Source organism: Setaria italica, chromosome IX (assembly GCF_000263155.2).
Source record: "Setaria italica strain Yugu1 chromosome IX, Setaria_italica_v2.0, whole genome shotgun sequence".
NCBI lineage: Eukaryota > Viridiplantae > Streptophyta > Magnoliopsida > Poales > Poaceae > Setaria > Setaria italica.
Window position 1 is genome coordinate 17,235,587 of NC_028458.1, and position 16,257 is coordinate 17,251,843.

The 16,257-nt window shown below is 45.4% G+C and overlaps 3 protein-coding genes across 5 annotated transcripts; 2 read left to right on the top strand and 1 right to left on the bottom strand.

Annotated features, from left to right (window-relative positions):
* Window positions 1-1,755: 1,755 nt before the first annotated feature.
* LOC101783100 (probable carbohydrate esterase At4g34215) lies at window positions 1,756-5,221 on the top strand. The gene is made up of 3 exons (XM_004982868.4): window positions 1,756-2,629; window positions 4,519-4,739; window positions 4,954-5,221. The coding sequence occupies exons 1-2, from the start codon at window positions 2,105-2,107 to the stop codon at window positions 4,723-4,725; spliced, it is 732 nt and encodes a 243-aa protein (XP_004982925.1). The 5' UTR covers window positions 1,756-2,104; the 3' UTR covers window positions 4,726-4,739; window positions 4,954-5,221.
* Window positions 5,222-5,814: 593 nt separating this feature from the next.
* LOC101783504 (60S ribosomal protein L23) lies at window positions 5,815-9,915 on the top strand. The gene is made up of 4 exons (XM_004982869.4): window positions 5,815-5,954; window positions 6,069-6,353; window positions 9,536-9,577; window positions 9,658-9,915. Exons 1-4 carry the CDS (start codon window positions 5,942-5,944, stop codon window positions 9,738-9,740), a joined length of 423 nt encoding a protein of 140 aa, XP_004982926.1. The 5' UTR covers window positions 5,815-5,941; the 3' UTR covers window positions 9,741-9,915.
* Window positions 9,916-10,436: 521 nt separating this feature from the next.
* On the bottom strand, window positions 10,437-14,736 carry LOC101783902. Of its 3 annotated transcripts, none has more exons than XM_004982870.2 (5): window positions 14,593-14,736; window positions 11,437-12,249; window positions 11,180-11,353; window positions 10,953-11,072; window positions 10,437-10,851 (listed from the first exon to the last, which is right to left on the bottom strand). In XM_004982870.2, the coding sequence occupies exons 1-5, from the start codon at window positions 14,641-14,643 to the stop codon at window positions 10,747-10,749; spliced, it is 1,263 nt and encodes a 420-aa protein (XP_004982927.1). In that variant the 5' UTR covers window positions 14,644-14,736; the 3' UTR covers window positions 10,437-10,746. The 3 variants fall into 3 exon arrangements, with proteins under 3 accessions (XP_004982927.1, XP_012704667.1, XP_004982928.1); XM_012849213.2 differs by lacking the exon at window positions 14,593-14,736 and adding an exon at window positions 13,068-13,230; XM_004982871.4 differs by lacking the exon at window positions 14,593-14,736 and adding an exon at window positions 12,352-12,746.
* Between the last annotated feature and the right edge of the window lie 1,521 nt (window positions 14,737-16,257).

A 16,257-nucleotide genomic window follows, 5' to 3' on the forward strand; every position in this document is an offset into this window, starting at 1 on the left:
TTGGTGAAAGATCATTGTCTTCCAACTTCCACGACCATTGTCTTCCAACTTCCATGACGTACCAAGTCATATTTGAGAACTCCCGCGGAGGATAGGCGCTTCCATGTGGCTATAGCGCTTCTAGACCTGAGCATTTTGAGCTCGGCCCATGAGCCTAGCCGAGCTTGGTGGGTTTCGGCCCGCCCACGCTAGCTGCCGGGCCGGACGTGGTCAGCGAAAACCAAACCCGAGAAAAATCGGACTGGCCTGAGCCTGCACAAACAATTAATTTTATTTATTTTTCAACTAAAAAACGGGAAGCTCGAGCCCATCCTGGGTCCGACCTCAAAACCTGTCTCGGCAATACCCATAGGACTGTTATGGGCACAAAAAAATCGGCCCAAAATAAATCGGGAATTTTTCAGCCCTATCCGAGCCCGACCCGACCTGCAAAATGCTCATGTCTAAGTTCTTCATGTGACTGCAACTTCAGATGTTACCATTGTTCCCGTCGTCCACGCTTAGATATGAGAAGCGAAAGCGGGATATATTGGCACTTACATGCAGCAGGAACTCGCAATTGAAGCTAGTCGAATCATCCTGTCCACGCTTTCCTCAAACGTTGACGGTCTCCTCGATCTACTTTTCTCACACTAGTTGATGGTAGTTGCTGGGCAAAACGATTTCGATTGATGACTTCCCAATAGCGACATAATTGGGCAGAATTAAATCAAAGATATCTTTAGTAGTTTGAAACGGGCTCAAACAATAACTACACACAGTTTAGTATCACATATGGATTCTTTTTCTTGATATATTGTTTTGTTTCCCTTCCAAGACACGTCATGCATGCTTTGTCTTTCTTATTTCCCCCTTTATGTGTGTGTTTCTTTTATTTGTCGTCCATGTTGTTTTCCTTCGTTTTTTCCCTTCACGTGAGATTGATTTTTAATAGTACTACTCACTTAATTTAGGTAACACCGATATTTAGCTTTATATATTTGGTGTGTTTATTAATTGTTTATAACATGAACTTTTTAGATTAATCTAAACCGTGATCATCATAAAATCCAACAATAAAATCCAACATTGTATATTCTTTTCTTTTTCGATTAATGTGCTAATATCTAACATTCTCGGCGAAAACGTATGGAATTTATTATGCACTACATAAATGATATTGACATGTATGGATATGGTTACTTTTATAAAAAAAAGATAAATGATACGTGGCAACTGGTTTGATTAATTATGATTAAATATATATTTACGTTTTCCCTTAAGCTAATATGTTAGAGTTGTATTAGCTTATGTTACCTTAAAACCTGTAAATATTCCATCACATGATGTTTTATGTCCGTTTTGAATTCCAACGGAAAGGATTCCATACTTATTTTATCAATCTTTAGACTAAATCTACAGCACGTTAAATTGTGGGGTAGACCTTCTTTTTTTTTCAACCAGTTAAATTCCTTTTTATGAATTTGATTTTTTATATTTATTAGTCTTATTTGAGTGGGACTCTTTGGGTTAGTTTAAGCCGTTAGATCTTCATCAAACCTGACGGTGCGTATTTTTTTTCTTTTTAGATTAACGTGGTAATTTCTAGACGAACATGGTGTCTTCTTTTAACATTATTGTATTAAGATAATAGATAACATCATCGATCGATCATTGCAGTAAGAATGTAATGTGTTTCTGTTAAATTATTATTGACAGTGTAGGCTTATGGCTGTATTTGTATCCAGCACTTTTAAGTCTGCTAAAAATGCACTTCAACACACATTGTACGCAGCCCACTTTAGCAGAGCTTATCACCGCCGGCCGCCCGCCGCTCCTCCGGCTGCTGCCGCTGGCGCACAGCCTCAGCTGGGACGCCATCGCCTCTCGATCGCTTACACACTTCTCACAAAGTCGCGGACGCCGCAAACTAGCTGCCCCGTTTTGTTCCGAGCGCTAGCTACCTCTGCAGCCGGTAGATTCTGAAGGTCCTGTGAAGAAGAAACCACCCATTGTGAAGGTCCTGTGAAGGTCTAGTCCGCCATCAAAGCCAGCTCTTGATCACGCGGGGCATCCGCGGCCCTCTCCTCTCTTCGCCCCTGCAGGCCGCGGTGCCGTGCCAGCCATGCGCATCTTCGTGCTCTCCGGCCAGAGCAACATGGCCGGCCGCGGCGGCGTGCACCACCGGCGCTGGGACGGCGTGGTGCCGCCGGAGGCCGCGCCGGACCCGTCCATCCAGCGCCTCTCCGCGGCGCTGGACTGGGAGGAGGCCCGGGAGCCGCTCCACGCCGACATCGACACCGCCAAGACCTGCGGCGTCGGGCCCGGGATGGTCTTCGCCCGCACCGTGCTCCCGTGCCTGCAGGAGGACAATCCCGGAAAGGGGGCCCGGACCGGCATCGGCCTCGTGCCGTGCGCCGTCGGCGGGACGGCCATCCGGGAGTGGGCTCGCGGGGAGTTCCTGTACGAGCAGATGGTGTGCCGGGCGCGCGTCGCGGCCGGGTACGGCGAGATCGAGGCCGTGCTGTGGTACCAGGGGGAGAGCGATGCGGAGTCCGACGCCGCAACGGCGGCTTACAACGGGAACATCGAGAGGCTCATCACCAATGTCAGGGCAGATCTTGAGATGCCGCAGTTGCCTTTTATTCAGGTGATGTCTTAGTTCCTACTCCCACTTTGGTGTAATTTAGCTGGGTTCTTGGCGTAATTGCTGTTCTATTCTTGCTAAATGCAGATGGAATTAAACTGCATGCATTGATCTCAACTTTGTGGTAGAAATTCTTGTGCTGATTTAACCAAATCTGATTGACAGACATGGTAGGGAAGACCAGAAAAAAGAGGATGAAAGTTCTCAATTTTACTTCCATAGTCTTTCGGTATCATCTTTCGTCTTGATGCTTTCAAGTTTCAACTAACGCTTGGTAGGCTGGGTGCTGATAAAGTGATAAGGAAGTGAGGAAAGGGGAAATTGTTGAGGGCTGGAAGCAAAATTAGTTATTTGCCCCCATTTCTGATAATTGCTCATAGTGCTGAAGTTTTTTATACTCTGTACCATTTCTTGTTGTTAATATTGCTTAGAATTGAGCAGACACTCACCATTGTTCAACATAATGTAATATTCACATTGCTGTGACTATTTGGTATTTGGATTGCATCTATATTGTTTCTTCATTATAATAAGACTAAATTCTAGAGATCACATGTTTTATGGTAAATATAAGATGCACATGTTTGTTGCCTAGTTACATTCATGGGCGGATCCAGGACCTTGGCTGGGTGAGCTGCAGCCAGGGTCCAGCCCCTATAGCCCCCCTTGCACAACCATGCAGAGGCCATAAATTCACCTAAACTCTGTGATCCTTACTCAAGCAAAAAGTCCCAGCAGGCTGATATATCAGGCTAATTCACGAAACGTTATGTCTGCTGGCTCGTTACCCTCGTGATTTGATCTTCCTGCATGAACACCGACAGCTCACACTAGTCCAGGCTGGGCCATGGTTGATTTCTGGGTCCGCCCATGGTTACATTTAACTCCAGATTTTCTAGTCACAAGGTTTTAGAATTCACCACCCTAACCAAATTGAAGGCCAGGGGGAGGTCCTTCAATCTTCTTGGCTCATGATCCTCTCCATTCATTAGAGTGTGGTTTGTTGAATCTTCTTATATTTCAGTTTTGAAAATTTAAGCTAGGTTTAGATGCCAGTTGCTAACAAATTTATATTATATGATAAACATAAAACCAGGTTAACTGTCATTGACCAAAATGAGAATTGTGGAGTTTTCTGTAACTATAACTGTAAAACCTCCAGCCGACATTTTGGGTTGCGAGCAGCCAGTTACTTTTTGTACGTTGAGATTGAACTTTTGAAAATGGTACAGATAGGGTTGGGTTGTCTAACATTTTTTATAGTAATGTAATTTTGCTGTGGTTTGTAGATATAGTAGGAAACTGGGAATTAGTAGTCAATATCGTGTTTTGAGGTTGTACCAATGCCTTTTGTGAGTTGAGGGAGTAATAACAAGTGAACCTGTTCCCAACCACATAATAGTTATTAGCAAAATTGATAAAATTCCTCTTAAAAGGATGGCACCCTTAATAGAATTTCACTCAAAACATTGAAATTGGTAAAAATGCAACAGTGCACATCAGTTGTGCAGGATCCAAGCAGCTTGTACGGTGTCAGAGTTCATCTCTGGATTTTAGTAGCTATTCAATATTTTTAAAATAATAATTTCCTGGTCATTTTAAATCAAGACACGATTTTCCCCATATTTTGTAGTGTGCCATCAAATTTTGTTTCATCCGTCATCAATAAAGAAAAACTCTTAATTCTGACTGGTAAAGTAATATGTTACTTGGTACTTATAATATTTAAACGCTTGACATTATTGCTTGTATTGTTTAAGTATAAAATGCAGAAGTTGATTTCACAGTTGATATCTCAGTCTTTTCATATTAAGAAATCATCCTTTATGCTCCTAGATATCACCTGCAGTATCTGCTACCAATTTTATCAAGATTGTATATGATGTCAACAGGTTGCTCTTGCATCCGGTGATAAAAGGAACATTGACAAAGTGAGAAGTGCTCAATTTAGTGTTAACCTGCCCAATGTTGTAACTGTGGATGCAATGGGTCTGGCGTTGAAAGAAGACAACATGCATCTTACCACCGAGTCACAAGTAAAGCTTGGTAAAATGCTTGCAGAAGCCTACATTGAGAACTTCTTAACACCAACTTGTTAGGTGAATACAATTAGGTAAATTCTTCGAGGCTCTTATTCATACCGTGACCTGTCTGACCATTTATTTCAATTATATATCATGATCCATCCGTGCAAGTGCTTGGAGATAAGGAGTAAATGAGGCACATCTGTCTCTTAGAGAAGAGTCTATAGCGTATTGACTGAATCATGACTGTTGTCAACAATACAAAGCCTTGGCCCTTGTTTCATTGGTTCTGTACTTTTGCAGGCTGTTCCCATCTTCTTTCCACAGTAAATATGTTTGACAAGGGCACTGCGTTACAAGAGGGTCATGTGCTCGAGCACTTGATCAAAGGCATTGTGGCATCTTATATTCGGGAATTCACCCTAAGCCTCAAATTCATGTATGAAGTCAGTCCTGTATGAAGTGTATAACATTTCAAGTTAAGTTCAGAACGTTTCCCTCCCTATGTAATGATAATTGCTACCCGTTGAGTTTCAAGTGAATGGGAAAGGCAAAAGCCGTTTTCAAGCAACCTGTTTGTGCTTTTGATCCTTTTGCTGTCGAGCCGTGACGGCGACATGCCCTATGGTTTCACCAGTCTTGACTCTTGAGATGATGAGTGGATATACGACTGCGTGCGTAATTAGTTTGAGGCGCTTTCACGCGGGTGCAGTAAGATGAAAAGAAATGGGACTCGTAGATGGATCAGGATTCAGGATATAGGATGCCTGTGGCAGATTGCCGCCTGCAGTGATGATGGACCGACGCAATGAACAGCGTTTTTAGTTCAAAAAAGCATGGATTGGATAACATATTGCTAGGCTTTTGTTAAGGTCTGTTTGAGAGAAAAGGATTTTTTCTTATAAAAGGACTGGAGACCTGAAGGAATTTGACCTATGGACCTGTGTCGTGTGAGTGTGAGCTTCTACTCATCTACTGTTCTAGACTTCTAGTACAGTTCACCTTTTTCAGTGCGGGTTGGAGGTAAGTTTTGGGTTGGCAAAACACGAACAAAAATCGTCGTGCAAACGTGTGTGTATTGGGCTCAGGCAGTATGCGCTCCACCCCTTCCCATAAAGCCCAGAAGGTTGAGAAGGCCGAAATCAGACAGTGGCCCTGGCTGTCATCACCCCAACCAAAGCCTAGGCCCAACTACCACCTCGCTCTCTTCCCCCTATAAGTAATGAGCCAGCGCAAACCCTAGCCGACCCCTTCTCCTCGCGCCGCCGCCGCTCGAAGCGCCGCCGTCGCCATGTCGAAGCGCGGTACGTGTCGCCAAGCTCCATCCGCCATCCCACCCATCCGGTTCCTTCCTCCGTTGCTCCCTTCTCATCTTCGCTAACCCAGCCGTCTTCTGTGTCGGAATGGAACGCGTGCAGGGAGGGGAGGGACGGCGGGGAACAAGTTCCGCATGTCGCTGGGTCTGCCGGTGGCGGCGACCGTGAACTGCGCGGACAACACGGGCGCCAAAAACCTCTACATCATCTCCGTCAAGGGCATCAAGGGCAGGCTCAACCGTCTGCCGTCCGCCTGCGTCGGCGACATGGTCATGGCTACCGTCAAGAAGGGGAAGCCCGACCTCAGGAAGAAGGTCATGCCCGCCGTCATCGTCCGCCAGCGCAAGCCGTGGCGCCGCAAGGACGGAGTCTACATGTACTTCGAAGGTAACTAATGACGCCTCCTGCTATCGCTCGATCTCGATGTGCCCAACTGGATTCGTAGTGGTTTCTGCTTTGATGCCTAGTTGCTTGGTTTCTGATTTGTGATGTGCCTCTTTGCCGTTTGGTTGTTTGTAGTGTATTGCATAGAACGACCATGCGTGTGAATATCAGTCCAGCCCTAGATTGTGTAATTTGGCGAAGACCATACCTATCTCCTTTTATGATCAGAAGCAGTATAGGAAAGGTGTTTGATTGGTTCATCCGGGATCTGAAAGCGGCTGCCGATGATTGTAGTGATTCGATATTTGCTATGCTTGATTTGTCAATACTACTCTTGCTAGCTTGATAAGGATTTTTAACCTCCTGCATTGTGTTGTCATGATCCTAGGGAATACATAGATGCTTTTCCTTAATTACTCGTTCACAAAGAGCTTACCATTATGAATTTAACTCATCTCTTAGTTTCTTCTACTCGAATGTGTTCCTAACTCACAAACGTGCTTATACCTCATTGTCTCATAGCTTGCTCTGCTTGGTGCTCACACTTCATTGCTTGTTTAATTCTTCTCTGGATTTCAGTAGTATGCATTAAATAACTCGATGGAAGGACCATGAGGTTCTTCAGCTTTACATGGAGCAAACTTGCCATGTTTGCATATTCCCAAGCAAACATCATAAAGGGGGTGTTTGGGAGGGGGGTGCTAAATTTTAGCACCCCCATTTTAGTCACTTTTAGCCCCTCCTCCTCCCAAACACCTAGGCTAAAATGGAGGGGCTAAATTTTAGCCCCCCATAATCCATTAGCCCTCCAAGAGGTGCTAAAATTGACTAGAAGTGCTAAAAGTGGTCCCCCTCCTCCATTTTTCCACCGGTACCCTCCCCTCTTTCCTCCCCCGCGCTCCTCTCTCTCCTCCACGCCCGGCCTCTGTGCCCCGCGCCGCTCGCCCGCTGCGCCGCCGCCCAGCCTCCGCCGCCCGGCCTCGGCGCCCCGCGCCGCCGCCCGGCCTCCGCCACCCGCGCCGCCCGCCCGCCCGCCGCCCGCCTCCGGCCGGCCCCGCCCGCCCCCGTCGCCTCCGCGCCAACCCCCGCCTCCTCCAGCCGGATCCGGCGGTTGCTGCTGCTGTTGCCGGTGGCGGCGCTCTTGACGGCGGAGAAGAATCCGCCTCCACCTCCACCGGGAACGTCGTGCGGGCGGCGCTTCTTGTTCTTGGCATCGCCGTCGTCCCGCTGGACGGACGTGCACAGCGCCCTCCGCCGCCGCCTCCGCCCGCCGCTGCCGCCGCCGGCCGGCCCCGCCCGCCCCCGTCGCCTCCGCGCCAACCCCCGCCTCCTCCAGCCGGATCCGGCGGTGGCCATGCCGGCACTGGCCATGGCGCCGGCGCCCGCGGCCACGGCGACCGGCGCCTCACCGGAGGGCAAGCAGCAGGCCGGCACCCTTCTGCGACCCGGGGAGCGCTTCGGCTCATGCCCTGCCCTGCCGCCGCGTTCCGCCGCCTCCTCGACGCGCTGGCCGGCTGAGAGGGAAATGGTAGGAGGGGCAGCACAGCAGGGGCATAAGGGACATTTTACAGAAGAGGTGCTAAACTTTAGCCCTCTTCCCAAACACCCAATGTGCTAAAGTTTAGCCCTTTCATTTGAGAGGGTTAAAGTTTTAGCCAGGGCTAAATTTTAGCCCCTTCCTCCCAAACAGGGCCTTAAAGAAGCTTCTTTATGTTGAGGCATTCTTCTCTGTAAGAATATCTCCATCTGGAAGTGGTCTCATATTCCATCGCCTTAGGTAGCGGTGTTGCTGCCATAAAACTTTGGGACTGGCCATGAGACATATATTTCTTATACGCCACTATATGGTGCCTCTTTCAGTTGGTATATATATTATTTAGTTACAAAATTCTTGTGATATTGCTGTTGTCTGTGCATTTAGGACATTTTGATTAGCTTATTGCCAATCCACAATCTGCCTGATTGTGTATGTTTCTTTGTGAATGCGATTTTCTTGATTATTTGGTTAGTAGCAAGCACTTTAGTTCTTGTTTCGTTCATTTTCCTGTTGGCTTTCATTTGTCGATAACATTCAATGACGGGAGGACTGAGGTTCTTCAGCTTTATATGGAGCAAACATTCAATGTTTGCATATTCCTAAGCAAACGTCATAAAAGAAACTTCTTGGTGTTGAGGTTTTCTTCTTGTAAGAATTTCTCCATCTGGAAGTGGTCTCATATTCCATTGCCCTAGGTAGCAGCGTTGCTGCCATGAAACTTTGGGACTGGCCATGAGACATATATTTCTTATATTCCACTATCGGTTGTTTGTGCATGCATTACTTCTTTTTAGCTTATTGTTAATCTGCAGCCCCTTGATTGTGCATGTTTGGACATTTTTCTTTGTGAATGTGAATTGCTTGATGTACTATTGGCTAGTACCAAGTACTTCATTGCTGTTTTGTTGTTTCTTGTTGGCTTTACTTTAGCAGTATGGATTCGGTGACAGTCAATGACGGGGACCATGAGGTTCTTCAGCTTTGTATGGAGCAAACTTTGCATGTTTGCATATTTCTAAGCAAACGTCATATATGAAGCTTCTTGGTGTTGAGACTTTCTTTTTTTAAGAATTTCTCTGTCTGGATGTGGTCTCATATTCCATCGCCTTAGGTTGTGGCATTGCTGCCATGAAACTTTGGGACTGGCCATGAGACATATATTTCTATTATTTCAGTGTATGATGTCTCCTTAGGTTTTGACTAGTTACACAAAATGTTAGATATCTGTACTATCTAGGACATTTTGTTAAGATTCTTGTTGATGGTCTGCCTGATAGTGCAAAATGTCAGATATTGTATGACATTTGGATTAGCATTTTGTTGATCTGTGGTCTGCCTGATCGTGCATGTTCTGTTTAAATGCCTACCAAGCTTCATCTTAGCTATATCCTTTTTTTCATCTTTTTATAGATGTTTTAGTTGTGCCTGAATGTATTACACCCATCACAGTTGTGATTTTAGTGATGATCTCATGTGGATCATGTTAGAGCCGAAAATGCACTCTTTATGGAATGTGTATTCTCGTGACTGTGGTACTTGTCTCCCATATGGACAAGTATCAATCATGTTGTGGTTTATTGTAGCTATTAATTCCATATTGTGCTATATGACTTAAGAACTTAACAGTTGTTGTAAATTTCTTTTGCAGATAATGCTGGAGTGATCGTCAACCCCAAAGGCGAGATGAAAGGTAAGAGTGGCATGCTTCTCCATTCAGTGACTTAATTCCGGAGGCTCTGCGTTGCTGAACACATGGTTTTCCTTTTGCAGGATCTGCTATCACTGGACCCATTGGCAAGGAGTGTGCTGACCTTTGGCCTAGGATTGCTAGCGCAGCCAACGCCATTGTCTGATATCATGATGGGGCAAGGTTGAGAGTTTCGTGTGCTCCTTATTTAGGTCTATTCGATGCAGTTTTGTACCTGAACATCTGTGGTGATGTACTGTTCCTGGAAATGTTTTATGATAATTGAACTCAAGGAAAAGCACACAAGTAAGGGCAAGAAAGTATAAACTTATGTTTGGCAATGGGTTGGCAGGTGTTGTGACTCTGATCCTTTTTTTTTCTCGTTCAAGCCGAGGCTCGGAGCCACTTGAGCATTTGTGTTTTCATGTTCCTTTCAATTTGCGCTTTGTCCGTCCCCGCAAAAAAGAACAGTGCGCTCTGTACGTTTGTTTTCAGCAATGTGTGTTTGGGCAGCTCCAGTGTAGAATTTCAGAGGAGAGGAGAAAGAATCTTTATATTTGTTAGTGTGCCTCTGGGAAATGGTGCTCGCTGCTGCAACCTGCTGCAATAGTTGCAGTAGCAGTGGCTACTGCATCTGATCTCGGTTCCAATCAATTTTCTAGCACCAGTAGCAGTGGCTGCTGCATTTGATCTCGGTCCCAATTTTTGATAAGCTAGCACCCCGTGCGTGGGCCTCATCTTAGCGCAACAGAGAGTGCATTCGTGCAATGTTCTAGAGCTGCCCTTAATCACAGCAGAAGGCTGTCCTTCTACTTGAAAAAAAAAACATGTGATCCCATTAATTTGTACTTGTAAAAACATGTGATCCGAAGCTCTCTTTCTATTAAGAAGGTATATATATCCTCAACACATGCGTTATTTTCTTCAAAACTCTGAACCACCCTGGTTCTTTTGCATGATGCAAACTACGGGCTATTGTAAGTTTGTAACAGGGTGAAATCAGATTGGCATACTGTAACAAGTAGATCTATAGCAACTCAAAGCTGAGCACTGCACTTTATAACCTATACAAGATCAATTATTCCATGGCACCAAATAACCAAAAGGCTCTGTTGAAATCTGCACAAAATTAGGAAACCAAAACGGAAACATTAGCCATCGTCCTGCATGCTCTACATCCAGGATTCAACCGTGTGGTTGTACATGTAGGAGTTCATCCCGCTGAGGTGCGCCTGCAGGGCGTCAGGGTCGAGCATGTCTTCTCCCTTCAAGCCGGCCTGAAAACAGTTAAACAAAGCAATGCAATCAGGTTCTACGTCGTCCAGAATTGCATCGCGTTCGTGTAGTTTTGTAATATTTTATTACTCGGATCACTTACAATCTGATCATACTCGTCGTGGTTCTGCATCGCCCTCGACGGCTCGCCGTAGTCGTCGTTCTTGGCGAATCTGCCGCGCACGCGGGGCCTGCTGTCCGCCAGGGTCTTCCTGCAAGCGTACTGCCATTGTTGGGGGCGCAGGCAGCAAGAACACAATGCCGTCAGAACCATGCATGGCTCGATCTGAATCTGAATCCACAGAATGCTGTTCGTGTTCGTGGCGTCACCTTGATCTTCTTGCTGAAGTTGCGCTCGTTCCGCTTCTTGATGTACCTGTGGATCTTCTCCCGTCTCTCCTCCGTCGAGATGCGGGCGCTCTTGAAGCTCGCGTCCTCCAGGCTCGACGCCTCCGTCACCGCCCCGGCCGCCGGCAGCTGCCCCGGGCTCATGCCGCCGCCCATCTGGCGCGCACCACCAAGAAACGGGTCATGCCTCATGCGCGGGTTCGGTTCATCATGCCGTGTGCTCTGGCGCTGAACTCTACCTGCATTTCCCCGGCGCTGCCGCCGAACGCCGCCATCTGCGCCGCGGCGGCTGAGTCCGCGTCGGCGCTGTGCGTGGCGGACAGCGCGGCGCTGGCGCTCTCCATCATCCGCTGGTACTCGCCGATCTCCTCCATCCCCATCATGGACATCACCATGCCGGTGCAGCCGGCCCCGAAGAAGCCGCCTTGCGCCACCGCGTACCCCTGCGCCGCGGTGTCCATGACGCCGGGCGGGAGCAACGCGCCGGGCTGCAGCGGCGGCTGCGGCTGCTGCTGGCACAGGGCCTCGTCCAGGCCCACGTACCCTCCTCCGGCCATCGCCGCCGCGAAGCACTCGTCGCTGTACCCGGAGGAGGTGAGGTGCATGAGCTCGGACGCCGTGCTGCTCATCTGCGTCTGCAGAGCTGGCTGTTCCGCCGCCGCGGCGGCCACCGGGAGCGCCACCGGGACCTGGTCGAACTGCTGCTCCGGCTGAGGCTCGTCCCCGGCGACCGCTGCCGCAAACTGGTAATCGATGGGGAGGAAGAGTTCGGTGTCGGGAACTGGTGGATCGTCTTCCTCGAGGAGAGCCGATAAGGTGGAGTCCAGCGACGCCATGGGGGAGAAGGCCGAGGCAGCGGCCGCGGCGCCCGACGACACGTTGTCGCCGTGGCTGCAGGGCGCGGGAGGCGTCGTCACGGACGACGACGAGGCATCCTCTGAGGACGCCGTGAACATGTCCGAGGCCGCGTTCACGGCCGCGAACAGGTCTCCGCCGCTGCCATCGTCGCAGAAGTCTAGGATGTGCGCCGCGATGGGGCTCGAGATGCCATCCTGCGAAAATTCAGAGGTTAATCAAGAACATGTCAGCAACATCAGTTTCAGACCAATCTTCTTTCTTTTTTTTATCAATATAAACAACTGCGTATTGCAAACCTGTAGGGTACAAATACTAATCATCATGTAAATTCTAAATTGAGAAATTTTTTCAAGGATACACAAAGATTTGCATGATCCTAAATTGCAAATCGCTAACTGCTAGCCATTCTGTATTGTGAAAACATTTCCTCGATTCTTTTATAGTCTTTCTTTCCAGGGAATCAAATGCTGTACAGTTGTATTTGTAACAGTAATGTTCTATTTGCCATCTCTCTGGGGATGGCAGGAACAGTATAGGGTACGTATGATGGCGAATGTTACTATTGGGATTAGGGAATTCAAGCAAAAGAAATGTCCCAATAATCAAAATTCTCGGCGAAATGGATATAAAGTTCATCGAGACCAACAAGCTAAAACAATCAAGTCGAGGCATCTATTCTCTTGGTACCGCAGGGGGTCCAAAAGCTAAAAGATTTCTTCCCGATCTTGCTTCTTTTTTGCTTTTCTAGGATAGCCACCAGACAATTATTGCACCACATACCCATTGGTCTCTCAAGATCAAAGTGTGCGTGGCATTGCCGATCCAATGGAATCCTGATCAAGAACAAGCATGGGCAACAAGGGGAAAAAATGGCATGCACGCATCAAACCATGCATCGACCAAAAACCCGTTGAAGAAAGGCCTGAAAACACCTTTCTCAGAGATTCTGAAACTCTCAAACAATTCCAGGGAGCACATTGAATTGAGCCTAATGGTAGTCCAGGAGATTTACGGCGAAGGGATGGTCGTCGTCGAGCATGATGGATCGCCAACTCCAGAACCGCTAGGGTGAAGAATTGTGCTTCTCCCTTTCGTTGTTGTTGATGGAGGGTGATCAGATTGGAGAGGATTGAAGACAAGAAAGGGTACGAAAAACTCGTAGATCATGCAAATGGCAACAGCTTCTATTTATAATGACGAGAAGGCGAAGCAACAGAAAGTTTACAGGCTATTTATAGCCCATAAGAGACGGCAAGAACTTTGGATTCAACAAGCAAACAATACTACTTGCTTATTTGGGAGAAGGGTTTACAGACATGTCATATTATTGTCGAAATCTTAATCTGCATGATCTTTCAGCAAAAAACATAGATGGGAAAATAGCTATTTTTGTGCATGCTATGTGTTGTAATTTAGCTCATGAACAACTACTTAACCACCTCGCTGCCTATCCAAGATTAGTTTCCCATACTCCTAGCTCGGTTTTGACCGAGACATTGTTTTATTTTGTTTCACCCTCTGCGAGTAAAAATCGTCAATTTTTTTTTACTCATGATCATTGACAAAGAAAAAAGATGCTTAATTAAGCTATGCATCACCATGCCTCGAGCTAGCAGCCCGCGGTGATGATTGCCACCATCTGGAAGTTTTCATGAGAGGTGATATTCAAAGATCCTACATATCAATGATAACTTTCAAATATACATTGCTTTCAATAAAATAGCATAAAACTCTTCCTGTCCGGGTATAATTTTCCAAAGTATATGTTTCATATTTTTCAAATAATTCTTTGTTATATTTATTGTATAGTAAGCTACAAATATCAACGGAAATCTTGTGTACAAAGACATAGCTAGAGAAGAAAACTGAAAAGACATTCTTGCTTTAGCGTGAGCATCAGCAACCCCTTGGTTGGTGACATATCAAGCCAAGCCATCAGTTTTGGCAGATGCTTCTAAAGAACTAGATGCCGGACGTCACAAAAAGCAGTAAAGAGTATATATGATGTGTACGTGATTATGCAGAAAATCGTAGGTGACTCCATCTCCGGATTTCTTTCATGTAATATGTAACAAGATTCTCTAATAGGTCTCGGGATTTCGACGAATAACCTAATCCTTCAATGCAAAAAAAAAAAGTATGCACAAGACATGAACTGGTCATTGATGGTCACAAAGATAGAATAGAACTACAAAGAAGTGCACGCATACAGTTGCAAAAATTGCATGTTGTCTTCTGAACCAAGGTGCAACGTCGATAATGGTGATGCCATAGAGAGATGCCTAAAGCAAGAATTTGTTCCTGCTCCCGAGCTAAGTGAGACAAAACTTCATAGTACGTGTTAATTAGTTCAAACAAAAACATTTAGATATATGAACATGATATGCACCTTAATGAATTATAAATGCCACAGAAAGTTATAAACAAGCATGCATCTAAATTTCAATAAAATAAAAAACATTGTAGTTGATAACATCATAGTGACATTCAAACTAGGAGATAAAGCCAAAACCAAAGAAGATGTTGGAGTGAATTACACTGCATATTTCATTTGAAGGTGTCTTGATCCTGTTCATCACAAACATCATCCTCACCTAGCAAGAGTGACCACTAGATCTTGTTACCGATGATGTAAATAAGCTAGAGAGAAGGTAGAACATATGGAAAGTGGTGGAAATGAGGAAGTGTTGGAGACAAGTGTTTATACGAGAACACAACCAACTATATATAGGGTTTAGGTACATGCCTTAGGTGGAGCTACCACTGATACCATGGCTCGTAGGTTGCATCTCTAGCATTGATGTGTGCGTGAGGTGGCTGAATTTACATCAACTAGATATTTTACTCCATTAAGTCACCTGGTTAAGTCACTCGATATCAATATGTTATGCTTGATAACAACTGTCAATTTGTGTTTTAGTATATGACTATTGTGACAACATGGTATGCTAATGATTTAATAGACTTTACTTTATAATAGAATTTTATGCTATTTTTTAATCAATTAGTTATATATGATTTACTTCATCAATGCACAAATAGAGTTACGCTCAATATGATATATTTTCATTTTTTTTAATTGTCGGTAAGTGTCGGATTTAGTGACTGGCAGTCCACCAGGGATTACCCACGTAGTAGATTTATAGGCGATTTATAGGCGGGGGAGATCGCAAGACCAAGAACTAGAATGGTAACATAGAGACGCAAGGTTTAGACAGGTTAGGGCCTCCAGAGAGTAATACCCTACGTCCTGTGTTCTGGTGGATTGTATTGTTGGTATGGGATGTGAAAAGTTGAGGTGCCCTCGGGGGTGCCCCTGGCCGTTTTATATAGGCTGACGACCTAGGGTTACAAGTCGGATAGGATCTAATCCTAATCGGTTGTTACATGGAAAGCAATCTTAGTCGGACTACAACATGAATCCCACGATATCCGAGCGGAATCTGTTCGCCCAGCCTCCAAGCTTGTGCTCCACGCATCTTCATGCCTTGCCTCACACGCCATAGTCGGGGCAGGACCCACTTGTCAGACCGGCTAGTATCATGATCGATGGAAACCCATGGGTACCCTTATCCCTCAGTAAATTCACATATAACCTAAGATACATGTATTTAGTTTACTACTACTACAACACAGTTAGTAGGTATAATGATATAAATAAAACATAATCTAATTTTATTTTGTAGCAAAACATATCCAAAACTTGAATGTTGGTGTCTTAGATCTGTGCTATAGGAATAAAATTACCTAAATACCCATTTATGCTTTTAATTTATATTGTAATTTATATTACTTTACATATTTGTTGCAATTACTTCTTTTATGTAAAAAAACTTTTAAAGGTATCTGAGACACCAATAGCAATTCATTTTATTTGTTAGTACAGTGCTTTGAAGTTAGATGGCTTAACAACTGAGCATTAGAAGACTTTGAAACAAATGTTATATAGACATACTCTAGGATCTAATGATCTCTGTGTGAATCTCCATATTCAAATAGTAAGTTCAATTTAAACATTTAACATGCTTTAAAAAGTTAGGTATGGTCAAATGACACTTGGCCAAACTTGCCCACCCATGTTTTTTTTACAGTTGCTAGATACTTCAATAGCACACTTTGAACTTTGAAATGTCATTTGTGGTCCGAATGTAGAATAGCTTGTTGAGGGCGTATCAGGTACTCCTGCACTCTCACATACTCCC

Excerpts from the sequence above, each read along its gene's own strand:
- LOC101783504 (XM_004982869.4), top strand. Across the intron at positions 6,354-9,535 it reads AGTCTACATGTACTTCGAAG|ATAATGCTGGAGTGATCGTC; the intron begins GTAACTAATGAC and ends TTTCTTTTGCAG. Across the intron at positions 9,578-9,657 it reads CCCCAAAGGCGAGATGAAAG|GATCTGCTATCACTGGACCC; the intron begins GTAAGAGTGGCA and ends TTCCTTTTGCAG.
- LOC101783902 (XM_004982870.2), bottom strand. The coding sequence starts at position 14,643 with ATGATGTTTGTGATGAACAGGATCAAGACACCTTCAAATGAAATATGC. Across the intron at positions 11,354-11,436 it reads GCAGCGCCGGGGAAATGCAG|ATGGGCGGCGGCATGAGCCC; the intron begins GTAGAGTTCAGC and ends GGTGCGCGCCAG. Across the intron at positions 10,852-10,952 it reads ACGACGAGTATGATCAGATT|GCCGGCTTGAAGGGAGAAGA; the intron begins GTAAGTGATCCG and ends AACTGTTTTCAG.
- LOC101783100 (XM_004982868.4), top strand. The coding sequence starts at position 2,105 with ATGCGCATCTTCGTGCTCTCCGGCCAGAGCAACATGGCCGGCCGCGGC. Across the intron at positions 2,630-4,518 it reads CGCAGTTGCCTTTTATTCAG|GTTGCTCTTGCATCCGGTGA; the intron begins GTGATGTCTTAG and ends TGATGTCAACAG.